The 21,581-nt window shown below is 47.6% G+C and overlaps 1 protein-coding gene across 2 annotated transcripts; it reads left to right on the forward strand.

Annotated features, from left to right (window-relative positions):
* Positions 1 to 5,962: 5,962 nt before the first annotated feature.
* On the forward strand, positions 5,963 to 20,044 carry MOGAT2 (monoacylglycerol O-acyltransferase 2). 2 transcript variants are annotated; one of them, XM_043481270.1, is made up of 6 exons: positions 5,980 to 6,097; positions 11,036 to 11,214; positions 15,961 to 16,165; positions 16,482 to 16,656; positions 17,294 to 17,493; positions 18,913 to 20,044. In XM_043481270.1, exons 1-6 carry the CDS (start codon positions 6,007 to 6,009, stop codon positions 19,065 to 19,067), a joined length of 1,005 nt encoding a protein of 334 aa, XP_043337205.1. In that variant the 5' UTR covers positions 5,980 to 6,006; the 3' UTR covers positions 19,068 to 20,044. The 2 variants fall into 2 exon arrangements, with proteins under 2 accessions (XP_043337204.1, XP_043337205.1); XM_043481269.1 differs by lacking the exon at positions 18,913 to 20,044 and having other exon boundaries at positions 5,963 to 6,097; positions 17,294 to 18,021.
* The last annotated feature ends 1,537 nt before the right edge of the window (positions 20,045 to 21,581 follow it).

Here is a 21,581-nt window from a genome sequence, read left to right on the forward strand (position 1 = left end):
ACTAAATAAATAGTTAAGATGGTGTGGCACCAGCAGATATAGACAAATAGACCAATAAAAGTGAATAAGAGTCCTGACACAGGCCACATATGTGTAGAAATCTGTTGTATGACAGAGGTGGCACATTACATCATTGGGGAAGAGAGAGATGTTCAACAAAAGGGACTGCCCAGAATGGTTCTCATATGTTAAAGATACAATTGGAACCTAACTCATACTCATACTACGTAAGCATCCGGAAAGGACTTACATATGAAAAACAAACTTTAAATTCTTAATGGTAAATATAGGCAAGAAAAATTTTCTGAATCAGACCAAGCAATGACTATTTAATAAAAGTCTGATAAATAGGAATATATTAAAATGTAAAAGGTTTGTTCATCCAGTGACATCTTAAAACACAAGCGAAAAATTGGGAGAAGAGATTCACAGCATGTGTAACCAACAAAGGTTAGTATCATGAATGTATTAAAAACTTCAAATTTAGGTAAAAAACACAAGAAACATCTGATGCCATGAACAGTGCAGGGGAGGCACAAGTACAGTGCTTCCATTGCAGCTTTGCCGAGATGCTCCTCAAGGGGGATGGCTCCAGAGACCTGTCTGTTGACCTCTTCAAGCACTACCAGCAGTGTGTTCAGAAAGCATAAAGGAGAAGGAGATTCCTGTTGAAGGACTGGAGAGTTCATGGGCCATGGCAAAGAGAAGCCTGAAAGCTCTTCTTGACCTTGAAAGTGGACTCCTCAAATCAGGAAATTGAGTACTCTGGATCACATCAATTAAAACTGAAGATAGCATTGATTTGACAAATTTAAGAGGGAGGAGTTTCCTTTCCTCCTTAATATTTTTTTCTCAGCTGTAAAAGATGATGAGCCATCACTCTTTGCTTTGAGATTTCTGGTTTTGGCATCTCAGCAGGAATGCAGTGTTCTGAATAATGGGATTATTTGGGATTGTGGTTGCAATCTGGATTAAATTTGCCCATTCCCATCCATTTTAGTTCATTGATTCCTAAAATATGTTTATCCTTGCCATCTTCTGCTTGACCACATCGAATTTACCTTGATTTACCTTGACCTAACATTCCAGGTTCCTATGCAATATTATTCTTTACAGCATCAGACTTTACTGTCACCACCAGACATATCCACAGCTGAGCATCATTTCTACTTTGGCCCAGCCTCTTTTATTCTTTCTGGAGCTATTTCTCCACTCTTCCTCAGTAGCATATTGGACACCTACTGGCCAGGGGTGGGGTGGGGGCTCATCTTCCAGTGTCACATATTTTTGCCTTTTCATACTGTTCATGGGGTTCTCAAGGCAAGAATACTAAAGTGGTTTGCCATTCCCTTCTCCAGTGGACCATGTTTGGTCAGAACTCTCCACCATGAACCATCTATCTTGGGTGGCTCTGCATGGTGTGGCTCATAGCTTCATTGAGTTACACAAGACTGTGATCCAAGTGTTCATTTTGGTTAGCTTTCTGTGATTGTGGTTTTCTTTCTGGAGACTGTGGAATTGTGGTTCTTGCTTTTTCTGTCTACTCTCTTCTTGATGAGAAGAGGCTTGTGCAGGCTTCCGGATAGGAGGGACTAGCTGTGGGGGAAACTGGGTCTTGCTCTGATGGGCAGGGCCATGCTCAGTAAATCTTTAATTCTATTTTCTGCTGATGGGTGGGGCTGTGCTTCCTCCCCATTAGTTTTTTGGCCTGAGGCTGCCCAGTCCTGGAGTCTACAGGCTCTATGGTAGGGCTAAAGGTGACCTTTAAAGGACTTACGCCAACATGTGCTTCCCAGGACTGCTGTTTGCCAGTGCCCCATCCCAGCAGCAGGCCACTGCTGACCCATGCCTCCATAGGAGATCCTCTAACACTCACAGGCAGGTCTGACTCCGCCTCTTGTGGGGTCACTGCTCCTTTCCCCTGGGTCCTGGAACACACAAGGATTTGTTGGTACCCTTCAAGAGTCTCTGTTTCCCCCAGTCCTGTGGAAGTTCTGCAGTCAGATCCCACTGTCCTTCAAAGTCAGATTTCCTGGGGATTCCAGTCCCTTTGTGGGATCCCCAGATTGGAAAGTCTGATGGGGGCCTAGAACTTTTGCAACAGTGTAAGAGCTTTTTTGGTATTGTTCTCCAGCTTATGGGCTGCCCACTCAGTGGGTATGGGATTTGATTTTGACATGATTGTGTCCCTCCTACTGTCTCATTGCAGCTTCTCCTTGGTCCTGGGACGTGGGGTATCTTATTTTGGTGGGTTCCAACCTCCTGTCAATGGTTGTTCAGCAACTAGTTGCATTCTGGGTGTTCTCACATGTTAACCAAAAGGATGCACAATGTGAGAGTTGTAAGTTGTTAAGTTTCACTTGGGGCAAAATGAGGACTACAGTCTGGGGGACAGCATTTCAGATAGCTCTGAGAGACTGCTTCAAAGGAGGGGGGAAGATCAATATATAAGATTTTGGTAAAGAGGGAGTTCAATGCAATCCAATGCTTACTTTACAAAAGGTTTTCTGCTAGTCATGAGGAGCTGATGTTCACCATGAAGGGATTGAGTGGTTTTCTAAATATGAAGAGATGCAAGGATTGGAATCATGAAATCAGTTCCTGAAAATACCCAATGATCTAAAGATCTACCCCATCAGTTTCCCTAGAGCACAGAGTGCCTCACTCTCCACCCTGAACTCCCCTCAGTGGATGTTGAAGGTCAGCAGCTGCAGCAGCATAGGGTTCAATCTCTGCAGACCCAGATGGCAAATGCTTTTGTTGTTGTTGTTCAGTAGCTAGCAAATGCTCTTGGCAGGTGCCAATTTGTAGTTGACACACAGGAGAAGATGAGCACACATCCTTTTATTTTGCCATCTTGTTACTATGACTTCATGGCAAGTCACTTCATGGTCCCATCACTTCATGGTAGATAGAGAAAATGTGAAAACAGTGATTCATTGGAAAAGACCTTGATGCTAGGAAAGATTGAAGGCAAGAGGAAAAAAGGTGGTCAGAGGATGAGATAGTTAGATAGCATCACCACTCAATGGACACAGATTTGAGCAAACTCCAGGAGATAGTGAAGGACAGGGAAGCCCAGTGTGCTGCAGTCCATGGGTTTGCAAAGAGTTGGACGAGACTTAGCAACTGAACAACCTTAACAAGGGTTGTCAGATCTCATATTAAGATGTGAAAGCTTCATGAATGCTGTGGTGAACACCATTTCAGAGCTCATGGTGTAGTTCAACAATTCAAATCCTTGGAGAGACTATGGAGGAAGATCCTAAGTTACAAAGATTTGCTGCTGCCAGTTTTTAACTTAAGTCAATGAATTAAGTCACCCTGTATATAATAAAAATGCCAAAATGCTGCATCTGGTTGAATGGGGGGATGAGGAGAAAAGAGTTAGCTTTATTTCCCTTGTTTACTCACCCTGCCCTGTAATGCCTTTAATCATGAGGATGAAATAAATCGTTCCATTTATTTAGTTTCTATCATTAAAAAAAACATAAAAGCACAAAAAACACTGCAGAGGAATGGATGAAAATTAAGAATGAGCTTTTCAAAGAAAAGGAAATTCCTATGACTAAAGCCATGTGCAACATGCGTATTCAGGAAATGCCAATATCCCAATCCTAGCTGGCCAGCAACCCAACACTAGCAAACAATAATAAGTCTGACCGCACCGTGAGGCCAGCATCCACATGATCTCACATACATTCCTGGCGAGGGTGTAAACTGGTGAGGCTGTTTTGGGGAAAGCCTGGCACTACTCCTCCCCAGTTCGTGCAGTCACATACCCTTTGATCCTGCAGTCCCTCTGCCTGTCGAGAGGGAGAAAGGACGCAGAGACAGAGACCAGTGAGAACCCTGGTATCAGAGGTGATCAAAGAGGCTGGCTGTGGGTGTAGCTTTCCCATGCAAGAGAAATTTAAATCAACAGAAGACTCGTGGGTGAACCTGTGATAAAATGGTATTCAAAGGGCCAGTGAACATTTTAAAACATGCTCAGCCTCATTAGGCAACCTCATTAGGCACAGAGGAAGCCACTGTGAGCGCAACAAAGTGTCCCCACGTCTTCACTACAACGGATTAAATGTTGAGGAGGATGTGAAGCAACTGGAATTCTCATGTGAAGCTTGCGGGTATAAATTTATACAATCACTTTGGGAAATATGTGACTTTATACAAAAAGACCCAGCTGTCCTATTTCCAGGCACATACTCAACACAAATGTATATAAATGTGCACTACAAGCCAGGTACAGAACACCTCTCCTGCTGTGTGATACGTAAAAGAGCTGTGAAGATGGTAGATCAAAATTATCATCAAAAGGAGATTTTTTTTCCCCTTTCCTTTTATTGTACTATGTGAGACAATGGATGTTAAAAAGATCTATTGTAATCATTCACAATGTAGCTAAATCAAGCCATCATGCTGTATATCTTAAACACAATGATGTATGTCAATCTTTTCTCAAAAAAAAAAAATTGGAAAAAAAAGAAAAGAATGCTCAGAGCAGTACCGTTCACAATAGCCAGACTCAGACAATACCTTACATGTCCCCCAGCAGAAGAATTGTGGTATATTCACCCAGTAAAGTCTTATGTAGCAATGAGAAAAAACATACTACAAACATGTAGCATGAAATATACTACATATACTTGAAATATAAATATAATAAATATACTTGAAATATAATCTTGAGCCAAAGAACCAGTCTCAAAAGAATATTTTCTGTGAGACTCACTTATAAATTTCAGAGCAGATGAGGCTGGTATGAGGTTTGGGGAAGAGAGGAGTGACAGGCAAGGACACAGGTGCTGGTCAGGTCCTATTTGTCCATCAGAGTGGACATCACACCAGTATGTTCACTCTGGGACAATGCATCACTCCTATACTTAGGACTTGTGTCTTTTCCTGTATGTTTGATACATTTCAGTTCAAAGTGCACATTTAAAGGAAGAGATTTAGGAGAACCGACTGAGAGAGGTGAATGGAGAGGGACAGAAAGTGTCTAGAGTGACGCTAAGGTTTTGATCTGTATAACCAGGTCACTGGAGTCCCCTTTCCTGAGATGTCAAAGAGCAGAGGAAAAGCTGGCCTGGGTGGGAGAGGGAAGATCAAGTTCCGTCTTAGACAGGCTGTGAAGGAGATGCTGAGCAGACTACCAGGGAGGATATCAAGAACGCACCTACATAGTCAAGTCTGGAGCCCAGGGGGAAGTCAGGCTGGAGATGCTGTTTGGAAGTGTTAGTCCTGTAGACAGACTCCAAGGCCATGAGCCTGGGTGAAGTCTCTGCGGGAGAGAGGAGGGAGGATCCAGGGACAGAGGGGACAGGAGGGCCCTCAAACACTTAGCCTGGTGAGGAATAAGAGCCACCATGGAGACCCAGGGACAGCCAGAGGAGCAGGGGGGAAACCAGGTGAGTGTGGTGTCCACAGGCCAAGTGGTTTCAAGGAGGAGGGAGGGACCAACTGTGTCTGAGGCTGCTGAGAGGTCAAGATGAGGGCTGAGAATTGACCATTGGATTCAGCAGTGTGGAGGCCACTGGTGAACTTGCCAAGGGCAGTTCCACAGGACAGGAGCTGTTACTGTATATTTGTGGAGGGGAACAGTGGACATGGCAGAAGAGGGGAGACAGCTACTGCAGCCAAGTCACTGGGTAGATGTGGAGGACAGAACTGCCCTATACTTAGTGCTTGACCTGTCAAGTGGAGGGCAAGATTCAAGCAAAAAGAGAAAGCTATCTGGCAGATAAGGTATTGCCTGAGGAGGCGAATGTCCTTCCCTTCCTCCTTCCTTTAACTGACTCCAGGGCAGGTGGGTTCAAAGGTTTCTCCTAGGAAATAGACTCCTGCCAAGGTGAGGGCAGGGAGGCATTAGGCTGGGCCGAATGGGGTGTGGCACCCTCCTCCCAGACCACTAATGCTTACTCAACCTCTGGCAGCAACAAAAACCAGTAGGTGCCTCAGACCACAGCAGAGCTCAGAGAAACGTGTGGAATCAACCAAGGAGACAGCATGGTGAAGTTCGCACCCTTGTCCGTGCCGTGGGAGCGCAGAGTGCAGACCTTTGTGGTTCTGCAGTGGATTTTCTCCTTTGCGGTCCTGGGTAAGGAGGGCTGGGCTGGGGGAACAGGAGACCATAGGATTCTCCATCTCATCTGCTGGCACCATACTAGTTAGGTACGGCTACCCCCAGGGCTAGTGTTCAGCCTGTGGACAGACCCTACTAGACTGGGGCTAAAATATGGACATACTCTGTACAGGCTCTGAAATGGTCAATAGCCATTTCACACACTCACAAACAAACATGCATACACACACGCATGCATGTACCTTATGTATTACCCCATGTCCTCCCTCAGAACTTCCCTAAAATTTTGCAGCTAAAGCGTTTATCCCCAGGAAAGCAAGAAACCCAGTTCTCTACCGCTGGCATCCTTGATGACTGACTTGTGTCTGTGCTCTAAAGGTTGTTGAAACATTTTAAATGTCCCTAGTTACCCCCATTACACATATGAGCAGGGAAGCTGAATGCCTTAAATGTGCAAGGCTGTAGGTCTGGGCTCCTGTGCTGCCAAAGGACGAAAGGGAAGGAAGCAAAGGGAGGAGACAGGGCTGAGGTGTGGGAGAGGAGGTGTGGAGCAGGGAGGGGAGGGCTACCCCAGGGCAGGGGACAAGTCCCTTGGCTCCTGGATGAAGGATTCTGGGGGCCCAGAACCAGGTAGGCTGATGATTGAGGATCACTGGGCGGGAGTGGGGGTAGGAGGATGAGGGACATCTTGCTCACCTGCCTTGGTGGAGTTTTGCCAGCACGAGTGTGTCTGTCTGCCCTCATCCACCCCCAACTCAGCCCAGGACCTGGGAACATCAGGAAGAGCACAGGGAGGTCGAGTAGCCCTCGGCCTGGAGCTAGAAGGAGGACAGTTGAGAAGAGAGATCTGGGCCAGCTGGCACTGGGAGCAGGAGCTTGTACCTTGTCCCTTATCCTGGGGAAAAAGGGGAGCCCCAGGAATGCTTTACAAATGGAAGGGACAAGGTTCAGTCTGTGCAGTACAGGTCCCAGTGCTTGAAGCCTATGGATCTGCTGTGTTTGGAGTATGGGGGGTAGACTGATGGCAGGGAGTATATATAGGGGGAAACTGAGTGCCTTAGATGTCCAAGCTATATCAGGGGTCCCCAGATTATGTGGCATGGGTCAAATCCAGCCCACTGATTTTTTGCACTTGTACAGCCCAAGAATAGTTTTTACAGATTAAATTCTTACATAATTTAAATGATTATGGGCCTATGTAATATCCTCCAAGTTGCCCCATAGAGCCACAAAGTATACAAAATACTTTCAATCTGGCTCTTAATAAAGATTACTTACCTAGATCTAGGGAGGCTTCCAGTGGGTGGAAAGAAGGGACCCCTTCCAAAGACACTCAGGAGATGGGTCCACAGAGCAGGGTTTATAGGCTGGCAGGAAAAGTAAGGGCTTCCAGTGGGCCAATAAATGCTGGACATACGGTGAACAGCCAGTTCACACTGGACATAGAGCAGGCATTTGGGGGGACAGACAAAGAAGCAGCCAGAAAGGTCAACAAGGACGTGTCACCAAGGACTCAGGGCCCAGAAACAAATGCTTTCCAGTGGGTTACTTGTTTACTCTGTTTCCTCTCCTCTGTAGCTCACACACTCACACAGGAAGGTAAGCTCCTCTCAAGCAGTTGGTCTTGTTCTCAGCTGAATCTCCAGCTCCTAGAAGAGTTGGTGTCCATGAACATTTGTTGATGAATGTCTTGTCCCATCTGACTAACTTGCTGTGTGGGCTCAGCCAATTTGCATACCCTCTCTGGGCCTCTATAAAGTGGGGTTTTACCTTTTTCCTTCTTGGTGTTATGAGGGGAAGGTAGAGGTCTCCCTTAGTGACTGAAAAGATCCCCAAGTTTGGTTTTGCCTGCTGACAGGAGTTAAGGGTGATGAGGATGGTGGGAAGTTCTTTCTAAGTGCAAGGGCCTCTTGAGTGGGTTTTTCCCAACCTTAACATGCTACGTTAGTTGCAAAAACCAGCATGTGCTGTTGTAACACATCCAAACAGAATGTGTATCCTACAAGTGAAAGACTTCCCCAAATCCACTATATACATATGTATACATATATATATATATATAATTTTTTTTTTTTGTAGTCTAGCGGCACGGCTTATATGAAAGCAGCAGTAAAAGCACAGAGTCCTAACCACTGGACTGCCAGGGAATTCCCTCCAGGGAGCCACTATTAACAACTCAGTTTTATTCTCTGTAAGCAGTTCTCTGAAGTTTTTTCTTTTTTTTTTAATGTTGACAATTTAAAGTCTTTATTGAATTTGTTACAATATTGCTTCCATTTTAAGTTTTTTGGATTTTTAGCCCCTGAGGCATGTGGAATCTTAGCTCCCTGACCAGAGATTAAACTCACACTCCCCTTGCATTGGAAGGTGTGGTGTAAAATATATATAACTTACACTTTGTCATCTGAACCATTTTTAAGTGTACAGCTCAGTGACACTACATTCATTCACATTGACCGTCATGATTATCCATTTTTAGAACTCTTTTCATTTTCCCAAACTGAACCTCTGTACCCATTAAACAAAAACTCCCATGTCTCCCTCCCCTAGCCCTTGCTAGTCATCATTCTCTTTTCAATCTCTATGAATTTGATTGGTCTACAAACCTCACAAAAGAGGAATCAGAAAGTATTTGCGTGTATGTGTGTGACTGTCTTTATCTCACTTAGCACAATGTCCTCAAGATTCATCCTTGTTGTTACATGTTCCAGAAATCCCTTCCTTTTAATGACTGAATAATATTCCATTGTGTTATTTGCAACATTTTCCATCCTTTCATCCATCAGTGGACCGATGGCCATGTAGGTTGCTTCTACACTCCTTGTGGGTCGATCACTTTTTTGTTTGCCTTAAATATTTTTTAATAAAAATCTTGAATGGGAAAGTTGTAGAAGAATGGGAATAAAATGCCACCATTTTCACAAAAAAGAACATGTCCACGCTGGTAGATGTTCATGCATAGAGGAAGGAAGGATGCTTGCAGATCTGGAGGGAGGAGGCAGATGCCAGGAAACAAGGATGGTTTGGCGGTTGACTTAGATTTTTAAGTTTGGTTTTTTTAATGCAAATATTTAATGTGAAAAAAATTATAAAGAATGTCAGTTAGGACTCTCTACCTTGGGGAAAAATCAAAAGTCTACATGGGTTGCTCCCACTATCAGAAAACCACCTCTAGGGAGCAACCCATGTAGACTGGAAGTCCCTAGAGGTGGTTTTCTGAAAGTGGGAGCAACCCATGTAGACTGGAAGTCCCTAGTGATCAACCTACAAGGAGTGTAGAAGCAACCTAGATGTCCATTGGTCCACTGATGGATGAAAGGATGGAAAATGTTGCAAATAACACAATGGAATATTATTCAGTCATTAAAAGGAAGGGATTTCTGGAACATGTAACAACAAGGATGAATCTTGAGGACATTGTGCTAAGTGAGATAAAGACAGTCACACACATACACGCAAATACTTTCTGATTCCTCTTTTGTGAGGTTCGTAGACCAATCGAATTCACAGAGATAGAAAAGAGAATGGTGATTGGCAGGGGCTGAGGGAGGGAGACATGGGAGTTTTTGTTTAATGGGTACAAAGGTTCAGTTTGGGAAAATGAGGAGTTCTAAAAATGGATAATCATGACGGTCAATGTGAATGAATGTAGTGTCACTGAGCTGTACACTTAAAAATGGTTCTGATGACAAAGTATAAGTTATATATTTTTTACCATAGAAATTTAATAAATAAAACAAAGTGCCCTAAACACAACACTGTGGAAAGTCAGCTCCATGAAGGCAGGAATTTCTGTCTGTTGTTCATGACTGAACCACCAATGCCTGGCATATTATAGGTGTTCAGTGTTCTGTGAGCTCCAGCCTATTTTCTCTGGTTTATGAATTTTACTACTGTTCAGATTGGGTCAAATGTCCCCTCTTCCTGGAAGCCAGCCAGGAACGACAGACCCAGTCTACTCTGCTTTCACGTTCAGTACAACTGGAAGCTGACAATTTTAAGAGTGTGAGTGCATGGTATTGAGTAGAAGGAATGGGATGGGGTGGGAGAAATATTCTCTGAGAATGATGCTCCATTGGCATTAGGTTAGGGTCAGCCCCTCAGACATCCTGACCCTGAGATGAAGCCAAGATTAGCCTGCAGCAACGGACTGGGAATTGTAGGTAAGAAGGTATTTCCTCACTTGACCAGGTCATAGCCATGCTGCATCCTTGACCCATGGGCCAGCCACAGGCTGGCCTCTTCCTTCCTCCCTCCTTCAGCAGCAAAGGGCGTGGTAGTCACAGGAAACAGCATGATCAAAAGCTAAGAGGTTGACGGAACTCCATCTCTCCATGGAGATATACTGAACCATTTCAAGTGGCCAGAGTATTGGGTCCATATGGGTGAATGCGGCTGGAGCAAGATGGGGATCAGCCAGCTATGCAGAATCTGAAGGCCAGGCTGAGCTACATGGGCTGTTTTTAAAGTTATGAGAAAGTCATGGAAGGACTTTAATTAGAGGGGGGAATCTGGCAGGATTATAAATAGACAGGTGGGCAGAGAGGGGACAGAGAGAAGGCTGGGCAGAAAGCGTGTCTCCTTTTTCTTTGGGGTCCTGAAGGGTGTACACTAGAAAGTGTTAATCTAGTCACTTCTCTCCCAGGCATTTATTGAGCACCCAGTGAATACAGACTACTTAACTGGACAGAGATGGGGGTGGAGGGGTAAAACTGGAACAAATAAGCAGCCTGGTACAGTGGGGAAAACTTAGTTTGGAGTTGGGTCTACCTGGCTTCAAAGCCAGGCTCCCAGTGTGACACTGGACAGGCTGCATTCTTTCCTCCTTGAAGTCAAGAGAGTCTCACCCCTTCCTCCTGGGATGAGGGCTGGACAGGACAGTGCTGCTAGTTGTAGGAGGAGAGCTTGTTCCTTCATTCCTTTGACCACTTATCTTCTTGCTTCTGTTCCCAGCCCAGATCTGCATTGCTGTCTTCATAGGCCTCCTGTTCACAAGATTCTGGATCTTCAGTGTCCTGTATGCAGTCTGGTGGTACCTGGATCTATCCAAGCCGTGGCAGGGGGGCAGGCGCATTGAGGCCTTAAGGCGCTGCGTCATATGGAGGTACATGAAGGACTATTTCCCCATCTCGGTGAGTAATGGGGAGGCTGGAGTGTGGCCAGGACTATAGTGCCTCACGTATCCATGGGGAAGTGTGATCCTCTGTGCAGTGAGCAAAATACTAGGCTGGGAGGCAGGAGCTGGGCTTCCACCACTCTGTGGCCTGGGGAGGAGTCAGCTTCTGTCTGGCCGGGATGTAGGGCCACTGTGAAGATGGATGAATGAACAGGATTTGAAGGAACTCTGCGAGCCATATATTGTGGCACACATTATGTATCTTACAGATGTAAAGCCCTCAGCAGCCATGCTCAGGGGTGCAGGTAATAAACCTAAGGTTCTAAGAGATCATCTAGCCCCACACTTCCTAAGATGAAGAGACTAACCCCTAGAAAGGGACAGGATGTGATCAAGGTCACATACAAAGTTCTTCTACTGGTTTAAAGTTTGTCCATTGTCAGTTTAGAGGGACAGGGGAGAGGACAAGGAACTTGTTCTAGATTCTCTAACCTGCCTCTCACTCTGGTACATTATGCATCCTTGGACAAGGACTTGCCACATTCTGAATGGATCCTGGATATATTTACAAATGTATCCAGTGATCACACCAATTCCTGACACCTGAGTGCTTTTGAATCTCTGACTTTCTGACTCAGGGCACCTGATGGCCATTTGGACACTTGACCCTGGACCCAAAGTTCAGACTTGAGTGGAACAGGATCCTTGATTTGAATGAACTGACCTATGACTCCTTTTCTGAATCCCAGACAGACTAAAGTCTTGGATGTAAGCAGCTGGGCGAGGATGATTTATTGACCAGATAGAATGGGGAAGGTGATAGGGACACAGAGAGGTACAAGCAGGGACAGGTGGCCCTCCTCTGGAAACAGGAGAGTAGGTGGACTGTGCTGAGCCAACCTGAAGGGACCAGGTTGGGGGGTGGTCTTCCCAGACCCCATATCTGCTTCCTCTGCAGGGTGCCTTCCCAGGACCTTGTCAGCAGAAGCTGGTAGGGTTTGCTGGGGCCCTAGAGGAGCCATGGGCCTGCCACAGGCAGAGCCCCTCATCCTCACCCCAGAATCTCTTAACTTTGAGATTCTGAATTCCCATCTCTCCCTCTCTTCTTCCTAGACCAGGGCTTGCTCTTCTGTGCCAGGAAGGTCAGAGTTTCCATGGGGAAATGTTGTGACATCAGCCAGCAAGCCAAGGAAAAGCCATAAGCAGTTTCTGGCCTCAAGTAGAGCTTTCTGGCTCTCTTTGTGGATTCTGTCCCTGTGGTCTCACTCCACACTATGAGCTGAATCCCAAGTCCAGCAGGGAAGGAAAGGTGGCCTGCAAAGGGAACAGTGCAAGTGCAGGCCCAGAAGCGGCCAGGGCATGGTTTCTGAGCAGTAGTGTGACTAAAGCTGAAGGTACACTGGGGATGAAGTTGGAGAGGTTTTTAGGAATAAGATAAGGGAGACCAGTGGGCTTCCCAGGTGGCGCTAGTGGTAAAGAACTTGCCTGCCAATGCAGGAGATGCAAAAGATGTGGGTTCGATCCTTTCTTTTGGGGGGTTCGATCCTTGAGTCAGAAAGATCCCTGTAGGAGGGCATAGCAACTCACTTCAGTATTTTTGCCTGAAGAACCCCATGTATAGAGGAGCCTGGTGGGCTCCAGTCCATGGGGTTGCAAAGAGTCGGACATGACGGAAGCGACTTAGCACACACCTGTAAGGGAGACCAGTACAGGCTATTCCACAGGAATGAAGTCTTCAACTGAAAGCTCTCCAGTGGGCTGTCTTCCTGCTCTCCTGGGGCCTCCAAAGACATATCTGACTCTCTTTGCACCTGGAGTTTCTGCCAGTTGCAGAAAATGATTCTGGGCCTGTATTATTCACCATCCTCCTGCTTCTCCCCCAGAGAAGATTTCTCAACCATGACACTACCGACAATGGTGGGACACTGGACACTTTGAGAAATTCTACCTACACAGTGTTCAGGATTCTTGCCTACTTCAAGCCTTTGGCACCACAACCTACAGAAGGCAAGCAATACCACCTAGTGGCCAGCAGAGGGCTGGATGATGAGCGCTTTAACTTGCTTGTCCGGGCCTGGGAGCCTGAAGGGGTGGGGCTATGGCCCAGATTCTGGATCCCCGCACTTCCCAGGAGACCCTCCAACTCTTCCACATACTTCTACAGCACAGGGCCGAAAGGGATCTTACGGTGGCTAGGAGGTAGGGGGTCCCAGGTAAGGAGTCTGAACTCGACTGGAGCTCCCCCACCCCCCCATTTCTAAGCCTCTGTATCGGTGTCAAATGAGCTTGTGTTTCTGGGCTGCCTTCAGCTCTTACTGATTTTATGAGCTAGGGTCTGTTGGTGGAATGTCAAGCAAAGTTGGGAAACTATTATATTTCTGAGCATTGGATCTTTCTAAGTGCAACATCTGGACTTCTTGAAGAGCTAATGGAGAATCAGGCATATTCCCCCAGGAGGACCTGTCTCCATTTGCTGTTCCCCCGTCACAGCTGGTGACATCCTGCTTATATGGTCTTGCCCTTTGCTTTTCCACCTGGTGAGTGATCGTGGCCACCTTCCCCTATCAGGACAGGAAGAATTGCATTGTATGTCCCTATGGCTACACAGTGGCCCACAAGGAAGTGTTTCATAATTTGTCTAAACAGGCCCTGTTGATGGACATTTGACTGGATGCCAAGTTTTGGTATTACCAAAAGAAAAAAAAAAAAGCTTCGGTTAATAATCTTGTTCAGATGCCATTTTGCATAAGTGTGAGAAATTCTGTAGCTAAATTCCTCGACAGTGGAATTGCTGGCTTAAAAGGTCAGTTACATTTTTCCACTTTAATACCAATAGATATTGCCTCATTGCCTTTAAGGGGGTTGTAACAAAATTATTTTCCTACTAGCTGAGAAAGAGAATTCATAAACAAGTACTTCAGTGTGGGGAGTCAGGTATGTTTTTAAAGAAACATACTGAGATGGATTCCTAAGGAAACACCTTTCCCAATGAGAATAACCAGAATATCTCTGCTTGTCCTTATTTTCACATTCAATAAATTCCTTCTGTATGAGTGAAAGAAGTTTGCCTTTTTCTGTGAAGGAATGGTGACTCTACCTAAGGTCCCCTCAGACTTTCTGCAAAGCGTCAAGGGTAACCAGAGGGAGAGGTTGATCACTACAGTGATCAGAGGGAGTTTGCAGAGATCCAGTCAGGTCAAGGACAGGACAAGCTGGGACTGTTCCGCTGGGTAGGGCAGACAGGCTCAGACTTCCAATGCTGTCCCTTGGGTCCGCCTCCAGTGCTATCTCTTGGGTCCCTCCAGGCTGCTCTGAGATGGGCAGCCAGGCCTCTGGGCCCTGAAGGTAACAAGAATCCTCAGAGCCAATGCTCAAAAATTTCAGCTTGTTAACTAGATGATCTTTCACGGTGCCAAAGCTGAGCCTAAGTGGAACAGACTGCCCGTGCCTGGAAGTGCAAATTACAAGGCCTGGGTAGTCTTGTCAGGGAGCTTCCTGCCAGGGGCTTAGGGCTTGGGTCAGGGGCCTCAGGGCCTCCGACTCTAAAGGCTGTGCCTCCCAGAGCACAGGGCTCTGTAAGGGGTGGACCCTACAGTTCCTGGCAGAGTGGGAAAGGGCTTGGTCACACACAGAATCACGGGCAGTTATCTTTGCACATTGAAGCCTGTCCAGTAACTGGTGGGAGCAGCATTTTTTAAAAAATTATTTTATTTTTGGTTGTGCTGAGTCTTTGTTGCTGTGTGTGGGGTTTCTCTTGCTGCGGATAGCAGGGATTACTCTTCATCGCGGTGCGTGGGTCTCTCACTGCGGCGACTTCTCTTGTGCGGCATGAGCTCTAGGCACACGGGCTTCAGTGGTTGTGGCTTGTGGGCTCAGTAGTCGTGGCACATAGGCTTAGTTGCACCACAGCATGTGGAATCTTCCCGGACCAGGAATCGAACGCATGTCCCCTGCATTGGCAGGCAGATTCTTAACCACTGGACCACCAGTGAAGTCCAGGAGCAACATCTGCTAACTCAGTTCTGCCCCCTCTGTCTTCACCCCACTTTGCCTGGAAGCTGCTAGTGATGAACAGCTCTGCTCTCCCTCTCCTTCTACAATGTCTGGTGGTTTCTGGTGCACCCTCTGTGCTGCAGGACCGACCAGACCTGGGAAGAGCTGCCAACAGCCAGGGGAAGAGGTGGATAGATGGTAATGAAGGTCTGACACAGGGGGAACAGAGAGGCATCAGGGAGACACTTGAATTGTACAGAGGGGTAAACAGGACTAAGGCCAGCCTCCAGCTCTGCACACTCTTTCAACCACCCTGATATAGCTAGCAAATTCTCACTCCCAGGTCCTAAGTGCTGAGTTTTCTCATAGGGAATTTTGTTAGAACAGGACTGCTTGAGTGGCAGCCCTGTGTGGCCCTTGATGGTGTATGAACTATGCCAAAGTATGATTATCCTGTCCCGTAGTCTTGGTAATTCCAGGGAACTCAGGGGCCTGAGATTCTCAGCAGAAGGTAGGCAGGACAGGGTCAAATGTCCACATTTAACACATTGAAAGCTGGAGAGGGAGACAATTTGTCTGAAGCTCACAGCAAGTCTGAGACATAGATGGCAACAGGATCTCCCTGGGTGCAGTCACATGCATATCTCCATCTTCCTAAGAACTGGAGGCTCAGAGAGGAGGAGCAAGTTACCCATGGTCACACTGGTGCTGGCAGAATGGGGGAGGGTATGAGGTGCAGCTCCGATTCAGCAGGTTGCTGTCCCTGCAGCTGGTCAAGACTGCCTATCTGGACCCCTCCCGGAACTACCTCGCTGGTTTCCACCCCCATGGGGTTCTGGCCACTGGAGCTTTTACCAACCTGTGCACAGAGAGCACCGGTTTTTCCTCACTGTTCCCTGGCATCCGCCCACATCTGATGATGCTGAACTTGTGGTTCTGGACTCCTTTCTTCAGGGAATACATCATGTCAGGGGGTGAGTTTTCCCAACCCTGGGTAACCCAGCTGGGTGAGGGCTGCAGGCATGGAGGAGGGATTTTACAGAGGGCTGTCAACAGTTCTATACTTCTTCCAAGTGAATGTGTGGTGGAGAAGGAAGCTAGATTCAAGGAAGCACTTCCCACAGCTCTGTGCTTAGTGATACACTCAGTTGGGGGTTGGGAAGACCTGAAGGGCTCAGTCCCAGTCCTCAGGGAACTCACGATTGGGAACTGGAGTGGAGCCCAGCCCACATCTCTGCCCACGGTCCCTGCCCCTTCACCCCATACCTAACCACCTTTCTCTCTCCCCAGGGCTGGTCCCAGTAGACAAGGAGAGCGCTGCTCACATTCTGAGCAGGAAAGAAGGTGGCAACCTCATGGCCATCATTGTTGGGGGCGTCCAGGAGGCACTGGATGCCAGACCTGGAGGCTGCAAGCTGGTGCTGCGGAACCGCAAGGGCTTCATCAGGCTCGCCCTGACACATGGGTATTGGGGAGAGGGCTCTGGGTTCAACTGGGGATTGGCAAGGATTGTGCTTTGGTGGGAAGACAGCACAGATGAATACACATCCTATTTTGGCAAGGAGAGTTACAATCCATCGACAGTGAAGATTCTGTGTTGGTGATTGATGTAATGTTTCATTCCCAAATAGCCAGAGAAGATTCTAGAAGGGAGATTTGGTGATTAAAGGGAATAAGGTCAAGGGTCATATTTACTGAAAACTTGCATTACATCTGAGTCTAGGGCTTTTAGGAGAATGGTGTTTGGGGCATAGCTTAGAGCTGTTCTCTTACCTTGAAGCATCTATGAAGAATACAAGTTAACTGGGGAAGAAGAAATTTTTCCAGGAAGTTTGCCTGTTTTATACCTGGAAGGGCTCTCTGAAGCATTCTGTTCTCTTGTCATGGTGCAACTGGGAAGCCATGGTCCAGAGAGGAGCCATGACCTGCCTAAAATCACAAAGCAAGGCCGTGGCAGGTCTGGAGGACACCGAGGCCTCCTACTTTTGTCCCAGGGCTCTGTGCTCTGCTCCAGTTCCTGCTCACTAGCTCCCTTCAGGAGGCTAGTGGACCAGCTTGTGCCTTCTTGCCCCTCCACACTCTCTCTCTCCTGTCTCCTCTAGGGCAGCTCTGGTACCTATCTTCTCCTTTGGGGAGAATGACATATTCAAGCAGGTTGAGAACTCCCCTGGCTCCTGGGTGCGCTGGTTCCAGGACCGACTTCAGAAGATCATAAGAGTCTCCATCCCACTCTTCTATGGCTGTGGAGTCTTCCAGGACAGCTTTGGTCTTATGCCCTACCGCCGACCCATCACCACCGTGGGTGAGCCTAGACTTGGGCTGGGAGAGGACAGGGCTACACAGCAAGGGGCTCAGGCTGGTGTTGCAAAGGGGACTAGACATGAGCCGAAGACATCATTGACTTTCATGGAGTTCACGTTCCAGAGCGTGAAACAGACACACAGGCAGATAACCCTGATGAAAGGAAGTCTGGGGTGGGAAATCTAACCAAGACAAAAAAAAACAGTCGCCACTACTGATTACCGGGCACCTGCTATGTGTCAGGTACTGCACTGACTACTTACATGCAGCAGCTTAGTTTTCCCAACAACCTTGTAGGCAGTGATTATTATCACCATTTTACTAGTGACAAACTGAGACTCAGAGAAGGTAAATCACTTCCAAAAGATCACCCTGTCCTTGATACAAAGTTGAGGTTTGATCAGGGTCTATTTGATTTTTTATGATGCCAGAGAGGAGGGTTTAATTCTGACAGGAGGATCTTGTAAGGCTTATTGGAAAAGTGGATACCAGGGAAGGGTATTCCAGGTCTGATAGTATTGTGTGTAAAGTAGCAATCAGCAGGCTGTGAAGGAGAGCCTGAGGGATTTCCCTGTAATTAATGGGCATGGGCCTTAGTGCATGGACTTAGCACCATCTTTTCAGCTATTTGATTGTCTCATTTGCTTTCGTCTTGGATTCCAACTAGGTTTCAATGGCAAAGCTTGTAAAGTGAGGTCTTTTCATCTCCACTCACCCAGTCATTTCTTAGTTGAGTACAGACTTGGCCAACCCTCTACACCATGACTTTCCCTGGGTTGTCTGGTAATATTTTCATGAATATAATTCACAACTGATGCCTCCAGAACCATTTTTCAAGAGAAGAAGACAGGACAGCTGCTTTCTGAGCCTGGCAGAACTTGAGGAAGGAGGTTGATAGATCCTCCCATGTCCTCCCTAGAATGGGGGGCACTGTAGGACATCATGGAGGGAGAGGAGGTAGAAGGCACTTGGGCTGTGGGCCACCTCTTCCCAGACATACAGACACTTCCACTCATGGCATCTGAGACTCCCAGATCCACATGTCCATGAGGCTAAGAGCACATCCTCAGGGCTTATAACCAGTCACTGGTTCTTCATAGGTGACCCTGACCAATTTACTCAACCTCCCGGAGTCTCAATGCCTCAGCTGTCAAATAGAAATGCTAGCAAGTTCTATCTTCTTAGGATTGTTAGGATGACCTAAGAGATAATGCATTAAAACACCAGCTGGTGATATTGGTAATATATCAGAATCTTGGAGTTGCCCTAACATCTTAGACTCTATGACCCAAAATAGAATTGAAAGGGAAGGAGAAAGAGTGCTTACCTGCTCAGATGATCATTGTGGTGGGAACCCTGAGGGTCCCTGAGCCTTCAGTGTTTCCTGCTCTTGGCCACCACTCACCTCTGTGTCTTGCAGTGGGGAAGCCCATCGAGGTGCAGAAGACGCCACATCCCTCCCAGGAGGAGGTGGACAGGCTGCACCAGCGCTACATGCAGGAGCTGGAAAACCTCTTTGAAGCCCACAAGCTCAAGTACAACGTCCCCAGAGACCAACACTTGGAGATCTGTTGAGTGCCTCCCCAGAGGAGGGGCTCCTTCAAAGGGCAGTGCTGGCATTAGGGAGGATGGAGGAAGATTCTGTGATCCCAGAAGGCTTCCTGGAGGTGTCTGTTGAACACATCTCCAGAGCCTTCACTGACTCCTGCATCTCCACCCTGTGCCAGGCCTTGGGTCACAGCTGGCTCCATGGCAGAGGAGACCAGACTCTGGCATAGGTGATTTGCTCTCCTGCACTGACTCTTCTGTAGTGGGCCCTCTCCTTCATTCTGCCCACCTGAGAAATGGGAGAGGATGATGTGTGGTGTCTCTGTCCTCTGTGGTCCTATCACTCAATGGGCAGGACAAGAGCAGCTCCAGTGAGCAGGTTGCTCTTCCTCTGCCTTGAGTGACAGCACAGAAGCAGCCCCCAGCTGCAGCCCTTTCTCCTACAAGCTCCCTCATCCAGCATCCTGCCTGTCCCAGCTCCTCCCGCCCTGAGATGAAGAGGAGGGCGAGGCCACAACCCCCTGACTTATCCTGGCACCTTTGAATTTCTGGATCCTCTGAGCCCCAGAGCAGCAGCCAGAGAGGCCGGGAAGTGGGGAAGGAGACTGTGGCTTTATCACTGGCTAAATGACCATGGCAGACCTCTTCACCCTCCCTCTGAGTTTCAGTTTCCCCCAAGGACTAAGATAACCTCTGACCCCAGCTGTGATGTCACATTGACTGAGAGCTCCATGAGTCAGCTGTGACTCCTCCTTTGTAACTTCAGCCCTGACTTTGACACAGAAGGGAGCTCCATAAATGTCAACTCATCAATGACAGAATTCTGTTTCAGCCTTCTTCTCTTCCCTTACCCTACTCCCCAACTGGGAACACGGGTCAAAGCCTCCCATTTTTGTCCCAACCTGGCCCTGCAGCCCTGCTGCTCTGTGTCCTCTTCCCAGATGGTGGATCGGAAGGGCCAGAGAATGGCATGTTACTTCTTCCTCCCTGACCAGTCAGCTCCAACTTACCACCTCTGGCCTGTTCTGTGGGAGACAAGGGGAAGGCTATGTACAGACACAGGGCAGACCAGCCAGAGAAGTAACATGAGGAGTGAATGGTCAGTGTCTGCAAGCAGGGCAGTAGGGGACAAGCCTCTGATAAGGAAAATTCTGAGTCACTGGCTCTGGGATATGTGTCATGAGTGATTGGACAGGATGGTAGGGTAGGACCAGTACTATGAACGCCCGCATCTGAAGTGGGAAAGCAAGTTCTTTTCCCTCCAGAAGCTAATCACAGCAATAAGTACAAATGGGGTGTTGGGGGTGGGGGGAGTGGGGAGAAATTCTGTGGATGTAAATTTAGGTTCAGTGACCCTGAGCAAGACCCATCCCCTTTCAACCTCAGGTTTGTTATCAGGGAAATAAGAATTACAGTACCTAACTTGGGTTTGTGAGTGGAGTAGATAATATGAGATGGTTAACCATTCCACATCCTGTGAGGAGTGCTGGGGAGTAGGAGTAATTAGCAGGCAGGCCATAAATGTACTCAGCATCTCTTGATGGCCTGTTCTGACCCTAGGAGGTGGGAGCTATAGGGTCCCAAGAGAGGGGGGAATCAAGTGCAGTGGGGTTGAGAGGGGAAGTGATGGTTTCCATCAAGGGAAGAGGGAGGAAGTGGCAGGTAAGCAGGGCCATTAAGGAAGGGCTAGATTTTCCAGGAGAGAAGTACCTGCCCACTGCAGTTTTCTACTGCTGGTATTGAACCACTTCAGACCTTAGTGGCTGAAGGCAGTAAGGATTTATTAAGTCCACATCTCTGTGGATGGCTGGGTGGTTCTTCTCCCTCTTTCAGCTCCCACCTGCTGTGTCTTGGTACCTGCTGATCTCTTGGGACCAGGATGCTCTGTCTCCTCAATTTGATCATCCAAAGGTCACCTCCTTGGTCAAGCCCTGCACACCCACCACCTTCAAACTAAAACCCTGCTCTCCCAATCCACTGCCTGATTCAGTTAGTTATCCCTCTTGTAGGGAAGTTTGGTGTGAAAGATCCATGACTGATGATAGGTCAAGTTTGTCACCAGAGAGCTGGAAGCACCTAGGGGTTCCCGCTCAGTTCACTCAGGAGGAGGCAGCCGACCTGCTCCAGCAGGTACAGTTTCAAAGCCTGGAGTGGGGAATCACTCCCAAGCTCTCCCAAGTGGCTGCTGGCAGAAGGCTTCAGAGCCCTGCATGTGGGCCTCTCCATCACGCTGCTAACTGACACCAGGATTCTCCAGAGTAAGCCAGTCACCAAGGAGAGAGAGACTGAGAGGGAGCCCAAGACAGAGAGAGAGAAGCAGTACTGCCTTCTAGTACCTAGACCCTGAGTCACTCACCATCAAACCTGCCTTATTCTATTTGTTTGACGTGAGGCCCTAAGCCCAGTCCACTCTCCTCCATAGGAGGGTGTGACACCTGGAGGTGAAGTCATTGCAGGCATCTTGCAGGTGCTACCACAGTGACAGCCAACGAGCCCTCAGAGAATGGACTGGGCAACCTCAACACTGTGGGGTTGCAGGAG

The sequence above is a fragment of the Cervus canadensis genome, chromosome 11, assembly GCF_019320065.1.
Source record: "Cervus canadensis isolate Bull #8, Minnesota chromosome 11, ASM1932006v1, whole genome shotgun sequence".
Classification (NCBI taxonomy): domain Eukaryota; kingdom Metazoa; phylum Chordata; class Mammalia; order Artiodactyla; family Cervidae; genus Cervus; species Cervus canadensis.